At 44.2% G+C, this 27615-nt stretch overlaps 1 protein-coding gene across 1 annotated transcript in view; it reads right to left on the reverse strand.

Annotated features, from left to right (window-relative positions):
• The window catches only part of LOC121283889 (high-affinity choline transporter 1-like), a 109684-nt gene extending 82460 nt beyond the window's left edge, over positions 1-27224 (reverse strand). The window contains exons 1-3 of the mRNA XM_041198691.1: positions 27041-27224; positions 25760-25873; positions 2969-3124 (exon numbers count right to left, since the gene is read on the reverse strand). Coding sequence (XP_041054625.1) covers positions 2969-3124; positions 25760-25873; positions 27041-27224 — 454 coding nt within the window. The remainder of the gene's footprint in view (positions 1-2968; positions 3125-25759; positions 25874-27040) is intronic.
• Positions 27225-27615: the final 391 nt, after the last annotated feature.

Raw genomic sequence — 27615 nt, forward strand, 5'->3', positions numbered from 1 at the left:
GCTCCTACATGTGGGTGCAGTAGTAAGCCTTCGCCTTGGAATACTGAATGACTTGGAGAATGACCACAGGACCTGCAGAGCAAGACAAGCAGCTGGAAGGGGGACGGATGAAGAAGGACTCTCGGTAGGAGGCTAGATCTGTCCAGAATGCTCAGAGACCAACTCGCCTTCCTGATCCTCGGTGAGGAACAATGAATGAGACATCTGCGCTTCAATAAAAATGTCTTCATTGAAATCTGGCACTAGCTACAGCCACAATCACAATTTCAAACTCAGATCTGGGCAAGGACCACATTGCCAGTTGCTTTGAAGGTAACTGTGACAATGAACTTTTGTGTGCATTTCTTTTATTCTTTCATAGGACATGAGCATCACTGGCAAGGGTTACCCTTTACTAATTTTCCTTGAGAAGGAGGAGGTGAGCTGCCTTCTTGAACCGCTGCATCCATGTGATGTAGGTACACCCACAGTGCTGTTAGGAAGGGAGTTGCAAGATTTTGACCCAGAGACAGTGAAGGAACGGTGATATAGTTCCAAGTCAGGATGGTGTGTGGCTTGGAGGGGAACTTGCAGGTGGTGCTGTTCGCATGGATCTGCTATCATTGTCCTTCTAGGTGATAAGGGTCATGAGTTTAGAAGATGCTTTTGAAGGAGGCTTGGCGAGTTATTGCAGTGTCTTAACTGTGGTACACGCTGCTGACACAATGCACTTGTGGCGGAAGAAGTGAATATTAATTTTCTGGTCAATGGTTACTCCCAGGATGTTGATGGTCGGGGATTCATGATGGTAATGCCATTAAATGTCAAGGGGAGATGGATAGAATCTCTCTTGCTGGAGATGGTCATTGCCTGGCACTTGTATAGCTTGAATGTTACTTGCCACTTATCAGCCCAAGCCTAAATGTTGTCCAGGTCTTGTTATAAGCACTGACTGCTCCAATATCTGAGGAGTCTCGAATGGTACTGAACATTGTGCAATCATTAGCGAACATCGCCACTTCTGACTTTATGGTGGAAGAAAGATCATTGATGAAGCAGCTGAAGGTGTTTGGGCTGAGGACACTATCCTGAGGAACTTTTGCAGCAATGATTGGCTTTCAACAACTGCAACCATCTTACTTTGAGCTAGGTCTGGCTTCAACTATTTTCTCCCTGATTCCCATTGACTCCAGCTTTGCTAGGGCTCCTTAATGCCACATTCAGTCAAATGCTGCCTTGATGTCAAGGGCAATCACTCTCACCTCACTTTTGGAATTCAGCTCTTTTTTCCATGTTTGGAAGAAGGGTCTGTTGAGGACAGGAGCTAAGTGCCCCAGGCAGAATCCAAACTGAGTATCAGTGAACGTGTTATTGCTCAGTATGTGCCATTTGATAGCACTGTCAACGACACCTTCCGCAACTTTGCTGTTAATTGTAAGTAGACTGATGGTGCAATAATTGGCCAAATATGATTTGTCCTGCTTTTTAGCCAAAAACCTGTTTTCCCTTTGACAACTAAATGACTCTAGGAATTCCAAGTCCATCCAAGATTTGGATGTTGCTTCCACATTTGTAAAAATTCTTCAAATTCTCTGAGACACCTGAGCAGAGTATTTTAAAAGATTTTGGGATAAGTAGTCCCTTTCACCCCTCTTTTTTCTGATATCTCTGTCTTGATCCTTCCTACTGCCCTTTCCTATATTGAGATGGCATCATTCCTTGAGCTTTTATTCCGTCTCTTTCTAAGCTGTAAATATACCATCCTATGTACTTTTCCTCCTCCTACAACATCAAACTTCATATTTTCTCTATGCTAACTCATTTTTGTAGAATCTCAAATATTTTACTTCCACTGTCTTTGTTTCTTCCTATAAATGCAAATTTACAAGTTGGTTGGCATCTATTTGTTACTTTATGATTTACCTTATCACCCCAATTCTTTTCAACCAAAGTTTTCTACATTACTTTCTTTTTAAAGTTTTTTTTAAAATTTCACAGTTAAAATTGATGGAATAAATGTGTCCTATACCTGCTGGATATAAAATTCTTGTGTGTAAAATTTTGGGTGGTTTCAGTTCAGTTCATCCCCCTTTGCGGGATTCAGTTGGTATACTTTCACCTCTTCAGTCAACAAGTTGGAGATTCAAATCCCACTCCAGGAATTGAGCATATAGCTTAATATACTTCGATTATGATACTTCATTGTAGTTCTGTCTGTCAGAGGTGCTATCTTTCAAATGGATCACAGAATCATAATATAGCACAGAAGGAGGTAATTTGGCCCAACATGCCTGTGCCACCCCTTTGGTAGCGCCATCCAATTAATCCAAGTTCCCTGCTCTTTCTCCCATAGGCTTGTATTTTTTTTCCCTTCAGATATTTATCCAATTCTCTTTTGATTTTTATATTGAATCTGCTTCGACCACCCTTTCAGGAAGTCCATTCCAAATCACAACAACTGTGTAAGAACTGTCTCCTCATGTCACCTTTGATTCTTTTGTGAATCACTTTAAATCTATCTTCAGGTTTCTGCCACTGGACACAGTCTATCCTTATCAGTATCATTCATGATTTTGAACACCTCTATCAAATCTCCTTTTAATCTCTGCTCATAGGAGATACATAAGCTCTGAACTCATGAGACTGCTTCTAATGAAAAGCTGTGCTTGATAGAAATGCTGTTGAGAGAATCAGGCAAATAAACCATTGTGGCCAATTTTTAGTGCTAATGAATTTTTGGCAATCAATCTTTATGACAAGATAATTTGGAGCATGTTAAATCAGATGGGCTGAACTCAAGTTCCAACTCTTCAATCTATACTCTTGTTAACCAAGATTCTGTGTTGGGAGTAGAATCTCACGAGCTTGGGGCTGCGGTATTTTGCTGCTTGCTTCAAAACTAAACAAAGACCTTTCTTTAGAAATATTTCTTAATTATTTACAGGTTAAAAGCAAGAAAGTTCTTATAATTAATGCCATATTTTCTCACCAAGGGCTGTTAGAACAGCTGCTGTCCAAAACAGCTCTCCCATGACAGCAGGGATGAACATCAGGCTACCTATCTTTCCACCATAGGTTTCCTGAAAGGGGTCCAACATGGTCACATACCTCCTTAAACGCATTGTTTTAGCGAAAAACAAGCCGCCTGCAAAGATGTTATTGAAAAACCAATTTGTTAAATTGGATTCCTTTGTTTATTATGACAATTACTGGCAGTAACTATATATTGCAAATATTTGTTATGCAAACAATTATGAAATAAATGATGTATGCTGTGCAATTGCATTATTCTTTGCATGATAATACCAATCACATTGCTAATACTATTACCAATGTTTCTGTAAAATCATTATGTCACTTGGATGTGCCACAGGGATCAGTGCTGGTGCCTCAGCTATTTATGATCTATATTAGTGACTTGGAAGAAGAGACTACCAGTATTGTAGCTACATAGCTATGTACGTTGAGAGAAGGGTACAAAGAGTCTGCAAGGGACTAGATTAGGTGACTGGGCAAAAGATTTGGTAGATGAAATATAATGTGGGAGAATTAGAGTGATTTTATTTAAACATATATGATTTTGAAGGGGCTTGGAAGGTTAGATGCTGAGAGGATGTTTCCGCTAATGGGGGAATCTAGAATCAGGGGGCACAGTTGAACAATAAGGAGTCTCCCATTTAAGGCACAGATGAGGAGAAATTTCTTCTCTTAGAAGGTCGTTAGCCTTTGGAATTCTCTTCCACAAAAACCAATAGAGGCCATGTCATTTAAAATATTCAAGGTTGAGTCAGACAGATTTTTGATCGACAAGGGAGTCAAAGGTTATGGGGGGCAGGCAGGAAAGTGGAGTTAAGGCACATTCAAATCAGCCATGACTTTTTTGAATGGCAGAGCAGGTGGGTGGGACAAATGGCCTATTCCTGCTCCTATTTCTAATGATCTTATGATGTGATGGTACAGTCATATTGCAAAAATAAAATGTGCTCTGTGGCTCTTTCAGAACTGAGTGAGTGACATTCCCTTCACAAAACAGTAATGATTCTCCTTGGACTGTGGAATATTATGGGTAACAGACAAGGAGGTTTTAAACCAATTTGATCCAACGTTCTGTAACATTTAGAAAAGATGTAGTTTGAAATTTGGTATATGACACTTTAAATTGTCATGTGATTCTACAAAACCATTTAGAACATTTTTACTTAAATTAAATGTTTTCATATGAAAGTATGACAAGTTGCAAAGCTGTTTTATTCAGAGTAATCTCTCCACAACTTCCTTTAAAATAGGTCATTAAAATATAACCCGAGAATGTCAGCTAAAGGTTACTGTGCTGCAAAGAAACATTTTCCAATAAAATATGTTCGAGGGCAAGAGTCACATTTCAAGATTTTTGACAATTTGACATATGAGAAATGTTATATAATTTATGTTCAAATGTTGGGATTGTAAAATTTCATTACAAAGGATTAAATCTACAAAGCACACCTATTTTGGGAATGCAAATTAAATTCTAATAGAAACATCTGTCCAGGAAATCCATGGCTGATTTTCCATATTATCTTGAGATAGTGGAGTTTATGCACTCTTGTATTCTAGTAAACATTCGCGTGTTGTGTTGGAATGGCAGAGGTTAGATGCCAGGGCCCCATAACTAGGAGTGTAATTTTCCGTAATTGCATGATGACATGTTTCACAACAGCATACATAAGACATGCACCTGGCAAGCTGCACTTTGAAGAGAACGCAGAGGTGAGTACACAGTAACGTTGCACAGAGCTCGCGAGGTTCACCTGTTAGACTACAAGGTTGAGGTGATGCGTATTCAGGCAAGGGCACACGCAAGTCACTTTTTCCTGGCTGGCTTACAGTGCAAGGGCTGCCCTGTGGTTGAGGCGACTTGTGGGGTCGGTGGGGGGGACAGGCAAGTGCTGCACTGCGGCTGATGGTAGATGACAAGCATGTGCAGGGTTGCGGGGAGGGAAGCAGCCACACATTAGGGAGACCTTGCATAAAGTGAACTTTGCTCTGCAGCTGAGACAGTTCAGATGCAGCTTTATTGATATGCTTGGAATTGGGCCTCTAGCTTATCTGTCCGCTCAAACAACTCAGAGGCTTGAAAGTGCCACTAAGTGCTCTAGAGCTTTTCACCCATTGGGCACAGACTAATGAGTGTTTCAGTGGACTGCAGAACAATTGGACAACTGGGCAAGTTGTACACTCTCCTTGCTAAAACTCGCCATGGAGCAGTCACTGCTGGAGGTGCTCACAGCCCCTTGCAATGTCACATCCCAGTTTGGACCAGTCTCCCCCATGGTTCAAGTTAACAGTGCAGCCTTGCAGTGTGGGTTAGGAGAATTCCTGCGCCTGAGCTGAAAGCACATCGTGCAGTCCAGTGCTGCTGCCAATCGGTAAGGTGGAGTGGGATAGTGTTGGTGAGGTCTTGGGCAGCCATGCAGTGCACTAAACTCTGGCCATCCAAGTAGTGGCCAGTACTCTCTGGGATGCATTAAGGGGCCTTCAGACTTAACCAAGAGAGGTTCTTAGAACTGATGTGATGAAACAGCAAGGTCAGTGTGATGAACAGGCAAGGTGACAGTGTGGTGTGTTAATCGAAATGGCGTGTGTCCCGGGAATGCATGAGTAATGAGAGGGATTGGAATGGTACAGTGTGAAAGCTGCCATTGCAGCCGGCAGGTAAAACGTTCTTTTTCCTGCCCACTACTATGCTTAGTGCAAATCTGGGATGATTTCGCCCAAGGAGTGCATTAGCACGTTTAACTGCTAAATTGACCAAACTTCTAATGGAAAAGAGCAAGGGAGGTTAAAATTCAACAAGTCCTTGTCTATTCACCTAGCCAAGGCAAAAAAAGTGTTTGCAATAATCTATAACGTAAATCAAATGTAAAAGATGAGAACTCACTTGCAAGTTTAGTGCTGACTAATTTCAGAATTTGATTGTCAACAAAGTGCCACTAACGTACTAAAAAGGGATCATGTGGCATGGTTTGTCCATGTTAATGAGCAGCATGATGAAATAGATAAAATTTCACTGGACAGTTTTTTTCAATTCGTTCATGAGCGTCACTGACAAGGTCAATATTCGTCACCCATCCCTCATTGCCATTGAGAAAATGGTGGTGAGCTGCCTTCTTGAATCGCTGCAGTCCATGTGTTGTAGGAACGCCCACAGTGCTGTTAGGAAGGGGGTTTCAGGATTTTGACCCAGGAACAGTGAAGGAATAGTGATATATTTCCAAGTCAGGATGGTGTCACTCACATCTTACACCACTGTTTTCAGACTAAAATGAAAATGAAATAATCCCAACTCCCCACACAGCACTAAGGTTATTAAAAAGCGTTCTGTGCATTCTTATTGTCATTTTTATTTCTATCTTTTTTCTGGCTCCATGTTGTCTCCACCATATACTTCTGAAACTGTCATAGTGAAGAATTCTCCCCCCTTCAGGGGAAGTGCAGGAACGGGCATGTCCAGGTGCACCTCCAGTCGGCGCCCCTGATTGGGGGCGCACCACCATTTTTAAAACCCTCATGAAACCTCATCCCACCTGTGGATGATGTTTCATGCTTTTTCTGAAGCCCACCAGGGCTCCCAGTCTGTCCACCAACCCTAAGATTGGGCAGGTACGTCCATCAATTATGTTAATGAATTTGTCAATGGCCTCAATTGGCCGTTGACAGGTCAGCGGGTGCACAGCTGATTCGGTTGTGACCCTGCTGACGTGAAAATTGAAATGATGCGGGCTGACTTTGGGAGCTCCACCTGACATCATCCTGCATCATTTTACACATCGGTGAGCAGGCCCTGCCCCCCGCTCGCCAACCTAAAGATCCTGGCCCATGCGTAGCTGTTTGATTTAAATTAATTTCACATTTTCCCTGCCTCAAAGTCTCTTGAGCTCTATAAATGCAACCATCAGGCTTTTGTTACCTATTCATTCATAGGATGTGGGCATCGCTGGCTAGGCCAGTTTTTAATGCAAATCCCTAATTGAGAAGGTTATGGTGTGCTGACTTCTTGAGCCCCATGCAGTCCAAGTGCTGTAGAAACACCCACAGTTCTGGCAAGAAGGGAATTCCAAGATTTCGAACCAGCGACAGTGAAGGAACTGCGATATAATTCCAGGTCAGGATGGTGTATGACTTGGAGGGAAACTTGCAGGTGGCGGTGTTCCCATGCTGGCCTTGTCCTTCTAGGTGGTTGAGGTTGCAAGTTTGGAAGGTGCTATCAAAGGAGCCTTGCTGAATTTCTGCAGTGCATCTTGTAGGTGGCACACACTGCTGCCACTGTGCACCAGTGACGAAGGGAGTGAACGCTGAATGTGGTGGATGGGGTGCCAATCAAGTAGGTTGATTTGTATTGGGTGGTGTTGAGCTTCTTGGAGTTGCACACATTCAGGCAAGCAGAGAGTATTCCATCTCACTCTGACCTGTGCCTTGTAAATGATAGACAGGCTTTGGGGAGTCAAAAGGTAAGTTAGTCTCTGCAGAATTCTCAACCTCTGACATGCTCTTCTAGCCACAGTATTTATATAGCTGGTCCAGTTCAGGTTCTGGTCAATGGTAACCCCCAGGATGTTGAGAGCGGGGGATTCAGCAATGGTAATGCTATCAAATGTCAAGGGGCAATGGTTAAATTCTCTCTTGTTGGAGATGGTCAGTGCCTGGCACTTGTCTGCATGAACGTTACTTGCCACTTATCAGCCCAAGCCTGAATATTGTCCAGGTCTTGCTGCACATGGACATGGACTGCTTCAGTAACTGAGGAGTCGTGATTGTTGCTGAACATTGTGCAATCATCAGCAAACATCCCCACTTCTGACCTTATGATGGAAGGAAGGCCACTGGTGAGACAGCTGAAGATGGTTGGGCCCAGGACACTACAGCAATATCCTGAGACTGAGATGGTTGACCTCTAACAACCACAACCATCTTCTTTTGTGCAAGGTATGACTCCAACCAGTGGAGAGTTTTCCCCTTGATTCCCATTGACTTCAGTTTTTCTAGGGCTCCTTGATGCCTCACTCAGTCAAATACTGCCTTGATGTCAAGGTCAGTTACTCAGACCAAGGCTGTAATGAGACCAGGAGCTGTGTGGCCCTGGCAGAACCCAAACTGAGCATCTGAGAGCAGGTTATTGCTAAGCAAATCCCACTTGATAATACTGTTGATGACCCCTTCCATCACTTTGCTGATAATGGAGAATAGGCTGATGGGGCGGCAATTAGCCGGTTTGCGTTTATCTTGCTTTTTGTGGACAGGACATACCTGTGCAATTTTCCAAATTGCCTGTGAGATACCAGTGTTGTACCTGTCCTGGAACAGCTTGGTTAGGGACGTAGCTAGTTCTGGAGCAGAAGTCTTCAGTACTATTGCCAGAATGTTGTCAGGGCCCATAGCCTTTGCAATATCCAATGCCTTCAGCCATTTCTTGATATCGCGTGGGGTGAATTCAATTGGCTGAAGACTGGCATCTGTGATGCTGGGGACCTCAGAAGGAGGCCAAAATGGATCATCCACTCAGCACTTCTGGCTGAAGATTGTTGCAAATGCTTCAGCCATGGCTTTTGCACTGATGTGCTGGGCTTCCTGATCATTGAGGCTGGCGATACTTGTGGTGCCTCCTCCTCCAGTGAGTTATTTAATTGTTCACCACCATTCTGGAAAGATATGGCAGCATTGCAGAGCTTAGATCTGATCCGTTGGTTGTGGTATCACTTAGCTCTGTCTATCATATGATGCTTTTATTGTTTGATGTGCAGGTAGCCCTGTGTTGTAGCTTCATCAGGTTGACACATCATTTTTAGGTATGCCTGGTCCAGCTCCTGACAAACCTTCCTGCACTGCTCATTGAACCAGTGTTGATCGCCCGGCTTGATGGTAATGGTAGAGTGGAGGATATGCCTGGCCACGAGGTTACAGATTGTTCTGCTGCTGCTAATGACCCAGTATGTCTCATGGATGCCAAGTTTTGATTTGCTAGGTCTTTTTGAAATCCATCCCATTTAACACTTTGGTAATGTCACACAACACAATGGAGGATATCCTCAGTTTGAAGACAGGACTTTGTCTCCACAAATGTGGAAGTCACTCCTACCAATACTGTCATGGACAGATGCATCTGTGACAGGTAGATTGGCAAAGACCAGGTCAAGTAGGTTTTTCTCTCTCGTTGGTTCCCTCACCACCTGCCAAAGACCCAGACTAGCAGTTATGTCCTATAGGAATTGGCCAGATTGGTCAGTAATGGTACTACTGAGCCACTCTTGGTGTTGGACATTGAAGACCCCACCCAGAGTACATTCTGTGCCCTTGCCACTATTGGCATTCCTCCAAGCGGTGTTCAACATGGAGGAGTATGGATTCATCAGCTGAGGGAAAGGGGACAGCATGTGGTAATCAGCAGAAAATTTCCTTGCCCATGTTTGACCTGATGCCAAAAGGCTTCATGGGGTCCAGAGTCAATGTTGAGGACTCCTAGGGCAACTCCCTCTCAACTGTACACCACTGTCCCAGTGCCTCTAGTGGGTCTGTCCTGTTGGTGGGACAGGGCATACCCAGGGATCGTGATGGTGCTGTGCTGGATGTTGTCTGGGAGGTATGATTCCATTAGTATGACTGTCAGGCTATTGCTTGACTAATCTGTGGGACAGCTTTTCCAATACGCTTAAGCACATTGGTAAATCAAGTTAATTTGCTGGTATAACATTTGCTGAGACTCAGGATTCTCAGGCATCGATGAAAGCATTGAGGCCAGGGATTCCCTGGTATAGGCTGTTCCAATTAGAGAGGGTAACTTAGGGTGGGATTTTCCATTCTGGAAAGTAGGCGCGATGGCTGCAGGAAAGTTAATGTGATACCTGCCGGGCAGCAGGTTGGCTCAACATGTGCGATCTTCCCCTTTTCAGCTTATTAATTATGCATTAGTGAGGTACTTGGTGAATCTTGTGGCAGGGGAGGCAAGGATTCATCCACCCTAGTGTTACCTCATGGCGCCATATTTAAATGGTGCCCACACAGGCATTTACTCAGGGCAGCCTAGGTGTTCTGTAGGACAGGTAATCCATGGAGCTGAAAAGATCAAAACCATCAGCACCATGGATCAGCGAAATCTCCCTGGGGATTTTCCTCCAGGCCATCGAAGAAAGGCAAGAAGTTGTATTTCCTTGGGAAAGCAGGAGGTCCTCCCACCTGGCCACGCTGGCCTGGGAGGAGTTCACGGGGAGGTTAGCGCTCATGGAAGACAAAATAGGACTGTGTTGCAGTGCCGCAAAAGATGTATGCTCTTCTCCACTCTGCCAGGGTGAGTGAAACTTCTACTTACTCCAAACTCACACTCTCATAAGGGCAACAGGCAATCTAAGGGTTAGAGCCCAGAGGGATGTCATACTACCAACAGATAGGACATCAGCACTGAATCACTGCCAGCCAATTTAAGATCATCATCTCATGCAAAATCCTGCACAAACGCATCTTTTAAAAAATTATTTAATGGGATATGGATGTTGCTGGCTAGGCGAGCATTTATTGCCTCCCCCAACAAGCCAGTGAGGCTGCATCCAGTGTACATCAACCACATGCAGACAATGACTGAGTGATCTATGTTGTAAGAGCCTGCCTAGTCAATCATTAATTCTCTCTCCTTCTATTCCAGGTACCAGCAAGAAAAGGTGAAGGATGTCTTCCTCCAGATGACTCAGCACCAGCCCCAACACCAACTCAGATGAGCAGGTAGACCAAACATCGGATGAAGAACCGTCACTGCATTCACCTGCATCCTCCACCAGCACAGACACATGCACCTCAGTGGGACCTGTTTCTAGAGTAGGCTTGGGTTCACAATCTGGTGATCACCTCACTGACACAGGTCCACAACAGCTAGGGGCAGTGACAGCCAAGATCTCTGACACTCAGAGGACTGCAGGAGATCAGGCCTCTACTGAGTCCAATGATGAGCCTCTGGAATCGGCCCCAAGTAAAATGTTGGAGATGCAAAGACAGGTAGGAGAACATCAGGCAGAGTTGTCAGAGGCCATCAACAGACCAGACCGAGGGATGGAGGAGTCCATCCTTGTTCTGTCTGATGTTGTGGCTCTGGCATGCAAGTGCATCGAAGACTCCATTGGAAGGGTGGTGGCTACTTTGGAGATCCAGGTCCAGCAGTTTCTATCAGGTTTGCGCTTGGACCTGCATAACACCATCACTCTAGCCATGGGTGCATATCAGCAGTGGCTGGGCGAGAGGGGAACCTCAAGTTCCCTCCAGGTGCCCCTTCTCCTCAAGAAGTCAGGGAGGGGTCATTGGGCACCCAAAAAGAGAAGAACCGGTAGCCACGTGCCTAGGAGGCAGCCACCCAGAACACTGCAAGGGTGCCTTGCCACTCCAACTCCCCTTTGCCAGTGACCCTGTTAACTCCAGCAGGGCAGGCTGAGGAGGGTGCACCTGCCTCAGGGCATGAGACCCTTAGCAGGCTGGGGTCCTGAAGGCCTCAGGCTCCCAGAGGACATTGCCAAAGGCATCTCACACAACAGAGCATAGCAGTCAGCACGTTGCCTCCAACTCTGCTGCAGATGTCACAGCTATACCTAGACATAGTGGTAGGGTTAGAAAAATTAAGAAGTTTCGAACACACACTGGTGGCACAGGTGTTCACTCATTGCAAATATTTTTCACTTTTGTATATATATTTCTCATTAATCTGTCTCCAAGTCTCAGGGATTCAATGGCTACTCTATGTGATTCAAGGTTCCGCATTCATTCAAGGGTCAAAAACGTACCCCCACAATGAACTCTCATCTGGATCTTACTTTGCCCCTGGATGGCTGTCTAGTGGTGTTTTACGTGATCCTTCTATAAAGGCACAGAATGCAACTCATTATGAAATTCATTGCATGGCTGTGCAATCATTGACTTAGAGTATGTAGAAAGGGTTGCCCTTTGTGAGCTGGACAATGTCAAGGACTGTCATGCTCTAACCGCGATGCTTCGGCATACCTTCTAAGTCCTCAGCAGGGTCCAAGAAGGGGAAACGTTGTCATTGATTTTTGTGTCAATACAGACTGGGCCATGTTTCTCCCTAATGTCAAGTCATCCAGAACATAAACTTGGCAGGCTTTAGATGCATGTCGGGTCCTAAGTGTTTGTAATTAATCAAACCATGATCCTGGACAGGCACTTTCTGTGAAGACAATGCAAACAAAACTCACAGCTTTGGATGCATGACATAGATTAAAAAGTCACTGTGTCCTGATGTTCAAAGGCCTATTCAGGCTCATTAGCAAGATGATGCCTCTGCATTATTCATCAGTGAGAGCTGGAAATTGAAAAGATGCTGTTCTTCAGATGTTGCTCCCTCTTGAGATGGCTAACCATTGACAAATACTTTTTTCTGTGCCTGCCGCCTTGCTAAGCCGTTGTCATACTGACATGATTGCATCCATGTGTGCATTGGCATTTTGAAAGCTGCCATGTCCACTGACTTATTGAAGGCATGGTTGAAAGGACTGAACTCTGTGGAGTTGCTTAAGGAAGTGTGTTAATGAGTGATAATCACATTCCATAGCAGCCACATGTTGCCAAGGCTACTATGCCATTCAAAGTTGGCCCACTTATCAGGCAGAAGGTGACTTATGCTGCTTCTCTTTAGTCAGGGAGAGCACATTGGATTCCCTCCCCCTGGCTCATTGAGTATTAGTCACCTCCCTTATTCAGCAGTGGAGGGTAAACTGGAAGATGTTAGAGATGTTTCCTGCTCCAACCTGGATGAATCCTACACAAAGAAATTCATAGACACAGTTACCTTCACAGACACTGGCAGTGCCATCCTCACCCTGTTCTCAGGTTGCAGCTCTGCCTGAAAGATAGCACATTTCAATGGGCACTTTCTCAATAAAACAGAGATGTCGCATATACTGTTCCTCAGTTGCACTGGGGTAAGAGAATTGCTTCCAGGAGACTCTGGGTGGTTAAGGCCTCCTGCTGAGAGTTTTAACCCCCTCCTCCTCCCTCTTTTAGCAGCTTGTTCTCCTCTGTGTTGCTTCTGCCTATTCTCCCTGCCATGCTGAAGGGCAAGGGCGATGGTAACTGCAGCAGCCATGACTGGCAGCAAATAGCTAGAGAGGAATCCTTCAAGTCAAAACCAAGGCCTTGAACATGTGCAACACCACTCCCTGTAGATGGCAACAACTTTATCAGCAGTAGAAAACTCACAGAACAAGCTCATCAATCAGCAACGGAACTCTTTAAGTAGCACTCACGAGGGTTCCTTCTAGCTGCTGAACGCGAGTTTAACTTTGTGCGCTTAAGGGAGGGCTGAAACATTGAGGTCAAAAATGATACCATTGGAGTCAAATCAGTTTTACACACTGACTGATGCCTCAGGCTGCCTAGTCAGAAACTTTGGGCTAAGCTATAGTGAGAATGCTGGTGGTAAAACAGGAAACCAGGAGCAACCCCAACGCAGCAGTTTCCAAGAACCCTGACCCTATTCTGTGCTCATCAGGCAAGTAACTGCCTGGCTTTGGAGCCCCTCATCCCTTTAAGCACAAAAGTCCCACCTCCCAAAGCTGCTACCCAATCAGAAGCCCTGGAAGCCAGGCAAATGGGGTCAGGATGGTCAAGCCATTCAGGCAGGCACCAGCAAGCGGGGTGGATGTCTTTGGTGAGGGCAGGGATGGATGTTTCAGTGGGAGGAGGGGGAAGCCTTGATAACACCAGCAGCCTTCTGTGAGCCACAGGGTGCACAATCTGGAAGGCTCAGTTCCGAGCCCCCCAGGAGGCTACCTTAGGGCCTTAATTAGCTTCTGGACAGAAAGGTGGTCCTCAATTTTCTCACCACTGAAATAATTCCACAGTATTGAGAATGCAACAGGCACTTCACCCCTTGACTTTCCTCCCGATTCTACAGAATGACCTGACTTGCAAGCCACTCTGGTGGGCCAGATTATATTTGGCGCTTCCAGTATGTGCTCCTAACACCCGTGCTCTCACCGTCACCAAAATAACATCTGACATGGCCCACACCATGAGTGTGCACATATGGTGCAGACACCAATTTGCACCAAAAATGCACCTGGAGCAGTGTCCATATTGCTCCAAATTTGATTGGCAAGGTCTGTATAAGTTTAATATAACTTCCCTGCTTTTCAATTCTATCCCTCTAGAAATGGACGGACCCCTGTGCTGGATTTACCACTCAGGCAGTGAAGACATTAATTTACCCCATCATTTCATGCACCAATCATGGATTACATTTACCATTTTTGACTTTAAGGCACTTCATTTGCAATTTGTACTTGATAGGAATTCCTTATTAGTGTTTTCACATATCTTCCTGATTTCTTTTTAAAGTATCCTGTTGTAAGAACATAGGAAAAGGAGCAGATCATTCAGACCTTGAGCCAATTCTGTCGCTTAGTTAGGTTATGGCTAATCTGTACCTCAAATCTGTTTACTCAATCTTCATTTATATCCCTTTATACCCTCAGCTAAGAAAAAGAGATCAACTTCAGGCCTGAAAATTTTAATTAACCCATCACTCATAGCCTTTTGGCAAAGTTCCAGATTTCAGCTACCCTTTGCATGAATAAGTACATTCTGATTTCATTCCTAAATGGCCCAGCTTCAGTTTCAGTTTTGTGAACACTTACTCTAGATTTCTCCATCAGAGGAAATAATTTCTCTATGTTTACCTTATCAAATTTCTTTATCATGGGAACTCAAGGAAACACAAACCTAATTCATGCAATATGTCCTCATAATTTAACCCTTTAATGCATGGTTTAGTGCTGATGAATCTGCACTGTATCACCCTGCAAGACCAATAAATTTTTCCTGAGTTTTGTTCCCAAATCTCCAGGTGGGGTCTGACTACAATTGAAGCATCACTTACTCACTCTCATATTCTAAACCCTTTGAGATAGAGGACAACTTTCCATCAGCCATTTTAGTTACATTTTATATCTCTACAATAGCTTATAGAGATCTGTGGACATGGACTTTTAAATCCATTTACTTCTCCACAGCATTAAGAAAACATTCATTTTTTCTTTCTTAGTTCCAAAGTGGATGATCTCACACTTTCCCACATTGCAATTCATTGGCCGCATGTTTTGTCCCTTCATTTAGTTGCTCAATGTCTCAATGTAACTTTCTGCTTTTGCCTACACAATTTACAGTGCCTTTTAATTCAGTGGCATCTGCACACTTGGAAATATAATTCTTGATTTCTGGACCCTGCCCATACTACGTATCCTCCACCCTCACAGGGTCACTTCCCCTTTGCCCTGCGACCATGGATTGAGCTCTCCCCTCACCCCAAAGTGGGGAATCATAGGCCCTTTCAGAGTGGCCCCTTCCCTGAGTTAAGGATCGAAGCCTCTTTCCCCTGGGTCAGGGACCAGATACCCTAGAAGCAGGCTCCTACCAGGATCAGAGATTGGACTCCACCCTCCCAACCCCCTCAGGATCAGATCCTCAGACACCGCCCCCAATCTCCAGGGTTAGCAGACCTCCACTCAGGATCAGTCCTCCTTTGGTCAGGTATTGGACCCACCCCTTCAAAGTGTTTGGGAGCTGATCCCCCCTTGGGATTGGATCAAGTACTAGGGTTGGTCATCGGACATACTTGGTCTTGTGGCCTCCTCTGGAGCCACTCTGCCCAACTGGAAGCCGAGCCTGTCAATCAAGCTGATGTATATAGCGGGGAACCTATCAATGATAACAGGCACACACTGTGGTATTAAATTTCCACCTACAAGTTCCCCTCCAAGCCATACGCCATCCTAACTTGGAACGATATTGCTGTTCTTTCACTGTCACTAGGTCACAATTCTGAAAATCCTTCCCAAGAGCATTTGGGAATGGGAAACACCTTGCCAGTGATACCCGCATCCCATGAAATAATGAAAAAAAGGAAAATCATGTTTAACTAATTTGAATTTTTTGATGAACTAACAGAAAGGGTTGATGAGGTTAATGATATGGCTAATGTAGTGTCTACAGGCTGCCAAAAACATCTGAGTGCCACATGATAGAATTGTCAGCAAAGTTGGAACCCATAGAATAAAAGTGGTAGGTGGGGTACGAAGTTGGCTGAGTAAAGGGAGACAGAGAGTAATGGTGAAAGGTTACTTTTCAAACTGGAGGAAGCCATACAGTGGAGTTTCCAGGAGTTGTTTTTCTATATGAATGACTTACACTTGGGTGTACAGGGCACAATTTCAAAATGTGCTGATGACACAATGCTTGGAGGTATTGTGAACTGTGAAGAGGATAGAGATAAGCTTCAAGAGGAGATAAACCAGCTGATAGAATGGACAGACACATGGCAGATGAAATTTAATGCAGAAAAGTGTGAAGTGATGCACTTAACTAGGAAGAAAGAAAGGAGATGATATAAACTAAAGGGTGCAATTCTAAAGGGATGCAGGAACAGAGAGCCTTGGAGGTATACATGCACAAATTGTTGAAGGTGGCAGGGCAATTTGAGAAAGTGGTTAAAAAGGCATACAGAATCCTGGCCTTTATAAATCAAGGCATATAGAACACAAAAGGCATGATGAATCTTTAGTAACATTGGTTCAGCCTCAAAGGGAGTATTGTCCAATTTTGAGCAGCACACTTCAGGAAGGATGTGAAGACTTTAGTGAGGGTGCAGAAAAGGTTTACAAGAATGGTTCCAGATAGGAGGCACTTCAATTTTTGGGTAGATTGGAGAAGCTGGGGTTGTCCTCCTTTGAGAAGACCAGATTGAGAATTGATTTGATAAAGATGTTAAAGTTCATGAGGGGCCTACAGTGAGTAGATAGAGAGAAATTGTTCCCATTGGCGGAAGGGTTGAGAATCAGAGTTCACTGATTTAAGGTGAATGGCAAAAAGCCAATGATGGCATAAGGAAAAACTTAATGAATGGTTAGGGTCTGGAATACACTGCCTAAGAGTGTGGTAGAGGCAGATTCAAACATGGATTTCAAAAGGAAACTGGATAATCGTCTAAAGATATTAAAAAAAAATTGCTGTGCTACATGGAAAGGATGATTGAGTGGGACTAGTTGAACTGGTCTTGCAGGGAGCCACCAAAGACATAACAAGCAGTATGCCTCCTTCTGGGCTGTGACCATTGTATGATTTTTTGATTCGAAAATGTCTTGTGGCAGCTCTCGAAGTTCCGAAGATGTGACTACGGGAATTAATCTCCTTGGCCATACCATCCTCAGGATGTTCCTTGAGGGACTTCTTGCAAAACTGCCTCTCCTCCTCCTGTTGTATGATGTTGTATGTGCCTTCATGTCATTGCAATGTAACGGTGCTCGGCAGACCAAGGATTAACATGTGACTGGAAGATAGTACCACCCATGGTATGATGTATAAAGTCACAAGATAATAGACTGAGAGAACATTCTAGAAGGAACCTAGCTGCATGGCAGCAGCACCATGCACAACATTAACTGGGATCTGCACATAGTTAAATATTAACAATAAATGGTTCATGTTTAAACATATAAGTCTCAAGATCTTATCAGTGAGACATCAAACAGACCCATAACACAACACCTCCCACTTGGAAAACATTGCCTCTTTCCTCCTACTTTCTGGACCAAGGCTCCAGTGCCACATGCAAGAACCTGGGATTCCTCTCTCTTGGCTATTACTCTATTTGGTATCCTTCTCCTTTACGGCCAATTGCACAACATGCAGTCAGAAACAACAGAGTGCTGCTCACCTTTAGGCAAGGCAGTTTGCCTTTAAGAGGTGCAGGTTGGTTGGAGCATGTGCTGGCTATGCCTGCTTCTGGGTGCCCTATTGAGCATTTCACCAGCCAGCCAGCAGAGTGGGTTGCACTTGACTGATCCATTCTAATGCAAAGGCACCACAGAGTTTGTGTGCTGCCTGCATCAATGCGACTGGGCACCAGGCTAATCATGAATAGTGAGCCTGTGCCCAAAAACAGGACCAAACCTCTTTTTAGCATGAGATTTTCCTTTATTTGTTGGAGGTTTCAATGAATGAAGGTTTGTTGAGGTTTCATTAATATCAAAATGTTAGTTGCTATAAGACTGTAAGCAAACAGTTACTTTCAAAAAAGCATGTAGTGCCTTAGGATAATAAACCAGTGCTGCTGTTGGAGGTTGAAAATAAATTCTGGCAAAAAATCTTTCTTGGTCTTGGCATGATTTTTATGTCAAAGATTGGTCTAGACAACTATTTTTATTTCCACAATATGAACTTTTCTTTGGCCAGAAAAAAAGCATTAAAATCATGCTGTGAGTTAATGTATGGAGAGTGGAGGGAGGCCAGATACAAACAGTAAGTTAAGTATTTTAATGTTAAAAAAGCAGTAAATGCTTTAAGATATATATTTCCAGGAATATTAACATTCAAGTCAAAAATAACACAGGGCAGAATGTGGGGGTATGTTGTGTTTGGACAGGTTACATTGGCCAGGATTTTACAGCCCCAACACGGCGTGTCTCCTCCCAGCGGATGCAGTGAGCCATTTATATCTCCATTAAGTTCAATGGGACCAGAATATCTTGCCAGGTGGGAGGGGCCATAAATTCCTGGCTATTTTTACAATTACGAGGTTTATAAAATCATGGAATCAAATGGACAGTTCAAAGTATACCCGATTACAACCTAATATTCTTAACACTTGCTTGGGGCTTGGAGACTCACAGCCTGTCCAATGGCATCACAGCTGCCTTTACCAGCTGTCAATACCTTGCATCTTTTTCCCAGTAAAACAATCTCAGCCTTCCTTTAATCTTAAGCAGCCTCGTCGCCCAGACCTGTTGTCAGGCAGACCTCAGCACAGGTTACATGACATCTTTCATTTTACCCTAAATTTAAAGGGACAGTGCTAAAACGTAATAATACAGCAATAAAGTTATTAATAATCTGAGTACCTTGATTACTTTAAATTTATTCTTTATCCAATACAAAAATGGAGATGCTAGGAAGTTTTCCTGGATCTGTCTAAAGAATACATTTTCAAACTAAGCCTCATGGGTGTATGGAGAAATGAAGGTATCAGAATTTTATGTGCCTAAATCCGGACACATTGCCAACTTAAGAATTCAACATATTTTTCTGTACTTGTTGATTGATCTGCTGTTTATTTTTTTTTTGCATTGGTCCCATTGCTTTCTTTCAGATCATTGAGATGGTTCTTGAAGGTAGAATAGGAAATCCATAGGAGTGTGTCAGTATTTACAAGGAGCCTTCCACATAGAAAGCTAGAAAAATCAAAATTACAAACTCAAAGACTATGGGTGGAATTTTCCGTTCTGGAGACAAAGTGCGGTGGTGGGCAGGAATGTCAGCATGATTCTCACTGGGCAATGGATTGGATTAATCCATGCAACCTTCCACTTTTCAGCTCATTAATTATTCATCAGCGAGGAGCTTGTTGAATCTCATGTCGGGCCAGGCAGGGGTTTGTTCACCCCTGCCATGGGGTCAAAAGTCCTATGCCATGTTTACACAGCATCCACACAGCCATTCACTCACTGCAGGCCAGGTGTGTTGTTTTGGTCTGGTTCTCAGTGGCTTCCAAAAGAACCAAACTTTCCGCTCCACGGTTCAGCAAAGCCTCCCTAGGATTCTCCTCCAGACCATCCAGGAAAGGCAGTAGGTCCTGTTTCCAAGAGATGGGAGCAGAGGTCCTCCCACCTGACCACGCCAGCCTGGGTGGAGGTCGCCAGGGAGGTCAGCACCTGTGGCCAACAAAAAAGGACCACCTTGCAGTGCAGGAAAAGGATGAATGGTCTGAGCTGCTCCGCCAGGGTAAGTGAAACTTAATCCACTCACTGCAAACTCACTTTTTCATAAGGGCATCAGACAATCTAAGGGTTAGAGTCTGCAGGGATGTCACACACACTACCAGAAGATGGGACATAGAACTGAATGTCTGCCAGCAACTTTAAGATCACCATCTCATGTAAATACTCGCACAAACAGCATCTCATTCCCTTACTGGAGAGAATTCATCATACAGAACAGGCATGCATGCTTCTGAACTGTTCATTCATCCATAGTGCCCACAGTCAATCCATCCATCTTTATGCAGAAAAAAGATCTCCCACACCAAATGAGAGACAGCCAAGACCAGAAGGGGACCCCCAGAGTTGAGGACAGTCTCCACCCATGAGGCACAGGCAGAAGAGCTCGCTGGAGAGGATAGAGATTGTTCCTGCATGGAAGGTGAGATTGGTCTCCCCAAAAAGGCCAGTGAGGATCCATGCGGTATACATTGATGACATGTGGACGATGATTGTGAGTGTCCTAGAATGTTGCAGTCTGCTTAGTCAATCACTAATTATCTCCTCTCTCTATTCCAGCTACCGGCAAGAAAACATAAAGGCCATTCTCAAACGAGCATTTCTACCCCAGCTCCCAAACCAGCTCAGATGAAGATGCTGAAAGCCATCAATTGAAGATCTCTGATTGCATTCACCTGCACCCTCCACCAGTGCAGATACACACACCTCGGTAGGACCTGGTTCTAGAGTAGGTTTGGATTCATAATCTAGCGATCGCCTCATGGACATGTGTCCACAACAGGCAGAGGCAGTGGCAGCTGAGGTCTCTGACACTCAGAGGACTGCTGGCGACCAGGCCCCTGCTGAGTCTGAGTCCAATGATGAGCCTCTGGAATCAGCCCTGAGAGAAATGCTGGAGATGCAGAGACAGGCAGGGAAACATCACACAGAGTTGTCAGAGGCTGTCACCAGACATGTGACGAAGGATTCTGACTGATGCCATGGCTCTGGCATACATGCACATCAAAGTCACCATTGGAAGGGTGGCAGCTACCTTGGAGACACAGGGCCAGCAGTGTCTGCCGGATTTGCGCTCAGACCTGCACACCATCGCCCTAGCCATGAGTGCATTCCAGCAGTGATTAAGCGAGAGAGGTACGGGGCACCTCGACCTCCCTCCGGGTCCCCTTTCTCCTCGAGGAGTCAGGGAGGGGCCCTCGGGCACACAAAGAGAGGAGAAGCATCAGATCAGCACCCCAGGAGAATCCACCCAGGACACTCCATGGTTGCCTGCTGCTCCAAATCCACTCTATTAACTCCAGTAGGTCAGGCCAAGGAGGGTGCACCTGCTCCATGGCAGACCTAGCAGGACAGGGCCATCCTGGTCTCAGGACACCAGGGGACTCCTGCCAAAGCTATCTCAGGCAACACAGCATAACAGTCAGGGGACTGAATTCACCTATGCTGCGGATTTCAGGACTGCACCTAGACATAGCGGTAGGGTTGAAAAATTAATAAGTTTTGAATGCACAATGGTGGCACGGGTGTTCATTCATTATATATACTCTTAACTACTGTAATTACAGTTCATATTTATATCTCTCCAAGTCTCAACTAGTCAATGGCTAAACAATGTGATCCAAGGCCCTGCATTCATTAAAGCGGGCAAAATGTACCCCCCTAATTAGCCCCCATCTCAGTTCCATTAACTCTCACTCAATCTCATCATAGTGATTAGACTTTATTTCTACATCTGCACCATTAACAAAAGCACTTCATACGTGAGAATGATGGCTGGGCAAGATACCTATGACTCTTGGATCTCAGGCAGACATTATTTGGCCTCAGGAGAATTGTTCACTGAGGTCAGTAATTATTCTGATGCTGTCACACTGATGTCTGCAGTTTGCGATTGTAACAAGTATTTGTCACGACCAATTTTAGAATCCTTTTTCCCAAGTATACTCTGCAATGGCATTCGTTTTATGACAGTGAGTTTTTGGGAAAAGTCGTATTCATTGTCGAGCACCATAGGCTTTCATGCCTCCTTACAGCCTGTTTTGGTCTCTGCATTTAAGGCTGAACATTACTGATTTTTTAGTTCCCACTCTCCACATGCATGATGCTGAGTGATGGAAGTAGGTTTCACTGAGTGACATTTGAAATGTCTGCTAGGGAGAAATGAGTGTGTGATGTCAGAGATGTGTGCTCACCCTGCAAAGCTATCTACTTACCTATGAGGATCTTACTTTACTTCTGAACAGCTGCCTAGCAGTGGTTTATGGAATCCATCTGTAAAGGCATAGTATGTAAATCAATATGGAATTCATTGCATGACTGTGCACCCATTGACATAGGGTAGATAGAAAGGATTGGCATTTTGTGAAATGGATAATGTTGAGGACTGTATTGCAATGAAAGTGATGCCTTGGCACATCTCCTGAGTGCTCAGCAGTATCGATGAAGAGAAGTTGTCATTGACTGTTGTGTCAGTGCTAACTGGGTCACGTCTCTCCCATATGCCAAGGAGGTAGACTTGGGTGGCTTCCAACAAATGCAGGGTCATGAGTGTTTATAAATCATCAAATAATAATCCTGCTGAGCCACTCTCTGTGAGAATAATGCAAGCAAACTTGCAGCTTTGGGTGCATGCTGTGGAGTAACAGGTCACTGCATCCTGATGTCTGAAGGCATATTGGGGCTCAGTATCAAGATGCAACCTTTGCATTATTCATCCATGAGACCTGGGTTTTGAAGACATGGTGCTGTCCGGATGTTGCTCCCTCTTGAGATGGTCAAGTACTGACCAGTGACAAATAATTTTCCTGTTAGTGCTGCCTTGCTAAGCTGCTGTCACACTGGCATAAATGCATCCATCTGTGCAATGGCGTTTCAGCTGCTTAAAAACTGCAATGCCCACTGACTTGTTTCGCCATGGTTGAAAGGACTGCACTATGGGGAGGACTTTCTGTCAGGCGGGCGGACCTGGGAACAACCGCGATGCCCATCGCTGCCTGTGATCAAGTTCTGACCGTGACTTCATGCTGGCTGGCCAATTAATGACTAGCCAGCGTGAAAGGTGTGCTAAGAGCCTCAGTGCTGCCAGGGTGGGGGCGGGAGGAGACCAGGCACTGAAGTGTGTGCATGTGTAGGGGAGCGCACAGTGACAGCTCCCTGAAGGCACAGAGCTGCCTCAGGGAGCTGGCAGATTTTAAATACAAAAATAAACTTTTTACATATGGGATAAATATGTCCCCATGTGTAACTCAGTCACATGAAGAGGGACATGTTAAAAAGGGTGTTAAAAATTTTTTTTTAGTAAGTGTTGGAAACCTCATCCCATTTCGTTAAAAATGCAAAGGCCGCCTGGCTTACTCGCCCACCCGCCAACCGAATGGTTGATCAGATAGCGAAAATGCAGCTGAATTAATTACTTAAGAGCCTCAGTAGGCCTCTTAATTGTCAGTGGGTGTGCTGCCACCTCTCGCACACACCAAAAGATCATGAGAGTGCGCAGGATGCTCGCCCGACGTCATTGCGCACTATTTCACTCCCATTCAGGTCAGGCATGCACCAGCCCGCTGGACAAAAAATTCTGCACTATGTGTAGTTGCTTAAGGAGGTCCACTAGCAGAATGTTAATCACATTCCATAGTGGCCACATGTTCCCCAGACTACTGCACTTTCCTAGGATGACTCAATCATTAGATACGCTGCTTCCGTGATCATTGTGAGATTGATGACCTTTCCTAATATGTTGATGCTGAGAATGAAGGTTCTGTAATGTTAAATGCATCAAAGCCTGAGGGGAACTTCGAGTGTGAGAACTTGTCTTCACCTTATTCCTCTTAAATCTTGTAGCTATGTGTCTGTCACAGGCACATCTGCCATGTTGCGCCTGTGCAATAGCTTCCTCATGTGGCTTGTCTGAATACTTGGCCTCTCCAGATTCATCCACTTCCAAGTCCTCCCGTCTGAGGATAGGTCTAGCTCCTCAATGTCTCCTTTTGGCACACATCCAAGGTTTTGCTGGGCGCAGCAAACAACAATGATACAGGAAATTCTCTGCAGTGAGTATTAGAGGGCCCCGCCTGAATGTACCAGACACCAGAAGTGCATCTTTAAGAGGCCAATGGTTTTCCCTATTAAGAACCTTGTGGCAAAATGTGCAGCATTGTTTCTCTCTTCAGATGGGTTCTGTGCCTGACAAATGGGCATCATTAGCCTTGTCTTCTGAGGATACCCCTTATCACTGAGGGGTCAACCCTCTAAGTACCATGGTTGCTGAAATATCTCTGGCACCTTGAAGTGACTCAAAATGTAAGAGCCATGTGAGGTCCCTGAGTACCTAGCACAAACATGCTGAATCTGCTTTCTGTGATTACAAATTAGCTGAACATTCAGACAGTGAAATCCTTCTCTATTGATGAATCTCACAGGCTGCTGCCAGGAAGATCTCAAGGCCAGATGTGTGCAGTAGATGGTGCCCTGCAATTGTGGAAAGCTTGACGTTGCAGCAAATCCCACAGCTCTGGCAGCCTGGTTTGCTTCGTCCTTGCAGAGCTGCATGTACTGGTGATGTTTACTGAAAAGGGCATCTGTCACCTCTCAAATGTATTTGTGTGTTGCCATTTGTAAGATTCTGCCAAGGTCCCCAGTGGAACCCTGGAAGAGCCCACTGGCAAAAAAGTTCAGTGTGGCAATGACTTTCAGAGCAACCAGCATTGGATGCCCTCCTGGTCCATGTGGCATGGGTTCCTCACAGATAAGGTGGCAAATATGAGCTACTACATCCCTAGACAAGCTAAGGCATCTGTGGGACTGTCTTTCGCTCATATCCATGTATGAGCTGACCCTTGGTCACACCAAGCAATTCCAGCAAGCTGGCCTTTTAATGAGCAATCATGCGATGCTAGTAAATGCAAATATGGTCCCTGACATAGATTAGCAAGAAACTCAATCTGCTTTTAACCTGCCATCAAAGTTGAGAGAACAAACTTCCAGACTAATTTCCTGCTGGTGGGAAACTGACTTTTTCCATCACACCAGATTTATTGTACCCACCTGCCATGATTCTGGCTGATAGTGGGAGCGGAAAACTCCATTCTATATCTGAGTGACTAAAAAAAATTCAAGTGTTCTAGATATAAGAGTGAAATAATATAAATAAAAGCAAAATACTGCGGATGCTGGAAATCTAGAATAAAAACAAAAATACCTGGAAAAACCCAGCGGGCCTGACAGCAACTGCGGAGAGGGATACAGTTGACATTTTGAGTCCATATGAACCTTCATCAGAACTAAAACATATAGTAATGAGATGGAATATAAGCTGGTAGAGGTGGGTGGGAGGGACAGGTAGGGCTCGATAGGGGCCAGTGATAGGTGGAGGCCAAGAAGAGACTGCCAAAGATGCCATAGACAAAAGGACAAAGGGGTGTTGATGGTGGTGATATTATCTAAAGGATGTGCTAATGCGGACATTAAGGGTAACAAGCAGGACAAGCTAGTGGCAGATGGCCCTAGTGGGGGTGAGGTGGAGGAAGGGATCGAAATGGGCTAAGAGGTAGAGATGAACCACCGGCCCCCTATTGAGCTCTACCTGTCCGTCCCAACCCCCTCTACCAGCTTATATTTCATCTCATTTCTATATTTTTTAGTTCTGATGAAGGGTCACACGGACTCGAAACATCAATTGTATCCCTCTCCGCAGATGCTGTCAGACCTGCTAAGTTTTTTCCAGGTATTTTTGATATAATATAAACATTTGTTACTTAAAAATAGTCCTAGTTGCTTTTGGTAATTTTATTTTTTTCCGTATTGAAGAAAAATTGTACCATTGCACATTGCAAAGAGAATAATATAATGATTAACAGAGCAAAATGATTGAAATGGAACCTAATTATTGCTTAACCCAAAGCATTTACATACTTCTTCCAAATTAATGTTTTCACATCAACAAAGAAAATGCAGAACATTTATAGAAAACAATTTTTCCTTACCGAAGATAAGACTTACTGCATATCCTATGGGAGCCTGTGTCCAGATAAATCCAAGTCCAACAGCATAGACTCCCTCTGCTGTGCCATTAATGTAAGCACCACCAACCCAAGTGGCTATGTGACAGATATAAGATGATTAGAAATTATACCTGTAATTTCAGTTCCTTGCTACATAGATGACAATATATATAATCTATAATATTAAGGAAATTATCTGATATATGGGGCCATTATTATATTATTAACACTGGGGGCAAACTGATTCCCTGGTCATTAAACATAGGAACTTGAGCAGGGTATCTGCCACTTTGACATTGCCTCGGGATTTCCAGCATTCCCACCTGGGTGAGATGGAGAAAGGAGGCCTTCTCTTACACACAATAGGCAAAGGTTGGGGTAATTGTTCAGATAATGGGGAACAGAATAAATTTGAGCCTTCCACCTTATCTTCCTGCTCTCTCATCTATGAAGCACCCATTTGATGGAAGAAGCAGCTTTGCACACAGTCGCTCTTCAATTCAAGGAATGGAGAGAGGCAGAATTGGTTATGCAGACAAGCCCATTTCTGCTTTTCATGGACTTTTAATTCTTACTTACATGTCTGAAAGTACCTCCACTTAAAGGGACCCTGAGGAGTCCAATCTGCCTCAGTAGCACCCAACCTTCTGGTGGTACTGCTGAGGCTTTAGAGCTGATGACCCTCTGATTATGTTGTCAGCATCAGGAGTAATTGTGGAGAGTGTTAGGACTTGGCAGAAAATATTTATTGTTACATATTTTATTACGTAACTATTTCATTATTAGGTGGATTGAGAATTGCAATGGAATAGACATTAGCCTTCTGTCTCTGGGACTTGAATTTAAATCCAGTGCCAGTGTGAGCAAGTCTGTTCTCCTTGTTAACTGTAAAAGTCCTACGTGCAATGAGTTTGGGGTTTCAATTAGGCTCCCAGTTGATGTGGACCCAGTTGCTATTGGTATTCAGAGATTTTACTAGCTGGAACTGAGGAAAGGCAGGCTTACTGTACCACAAACCATTTATACATGATGTGGGAGTGACCAGTGCTGACACCGCACCCCAAAATTGAAAGTGGTCCATTCCCCAAGATAGACAGCTTTCAGTTTGGTAAGAAATAATGGTAAGATAGTGAGAAAAGTTCTCAACAAAGTAGCATTGCAAATGCTATTGCAATTCTTCTCTCTATATATATTTTAAAAATTACTTAATATCTCTTTTAATCTTTGGGAAGTGTAAAAGTAAGAATAAATGAATAAGCTCACCAGTCATAGTAAAAATGCCAAGTGTTAAACCTATGTCTCTTCGTCCTATCATAATAACTTCATTTCGAAGCAGTTCACCATGGCTTGGTTTACTTTTATTTTTCCAGGCTGCCCATATTCCAATAATTAGGATTACCAAATAGAACAGGATGATTGCGACTAGCCCTCCAATGTCGACACCCATTTTTCAACTGAAAATGCGGCTAGTGCAGAATGCTGTCACCAGTGGCTAAATAAAACAACAGAAACATTGTGCATCTTGAGTAATTCTCTAACTGATTAACATCAAATAAGAGTGAAATCTACCATTTCTAAGCCACTCAAAATACCCACCCTGAGACTAGAACAAACAAGAAAAGACTAATAGACACAAATGAGATCACCCATTTTTCTTACTTCACTCTGGTGAATATAAAAAAATTACATTTTTCTTCAGCTCTCTGCCCAAAGGCACAACACAATGATCTCCACCATAAGTAGGTCAAGTAAGCAGATCCCAAATTCACTCCAGCCGGAATCAAACCCTGCGCTGTTGGCACCAATCTGATCCATGCCAGCCATCCAGCCAACTGAGC

This window comes from Carcharodon carcharias, chromosome 11, assembly GCF_017639515.1.
Source record: "Carcharodon carcharias isolate sCarCar2 chromosome 11, sCarCar2.pri, whole genome shotgun sequence".
Classification (NCBI taxonomy): domain Eukaryota; kingdom Metazoa; phylum Chordata; class Chondrichthyes; order Lamniformes; family Lamnidae; genus Carcharodon; species Carcharodon carcharias.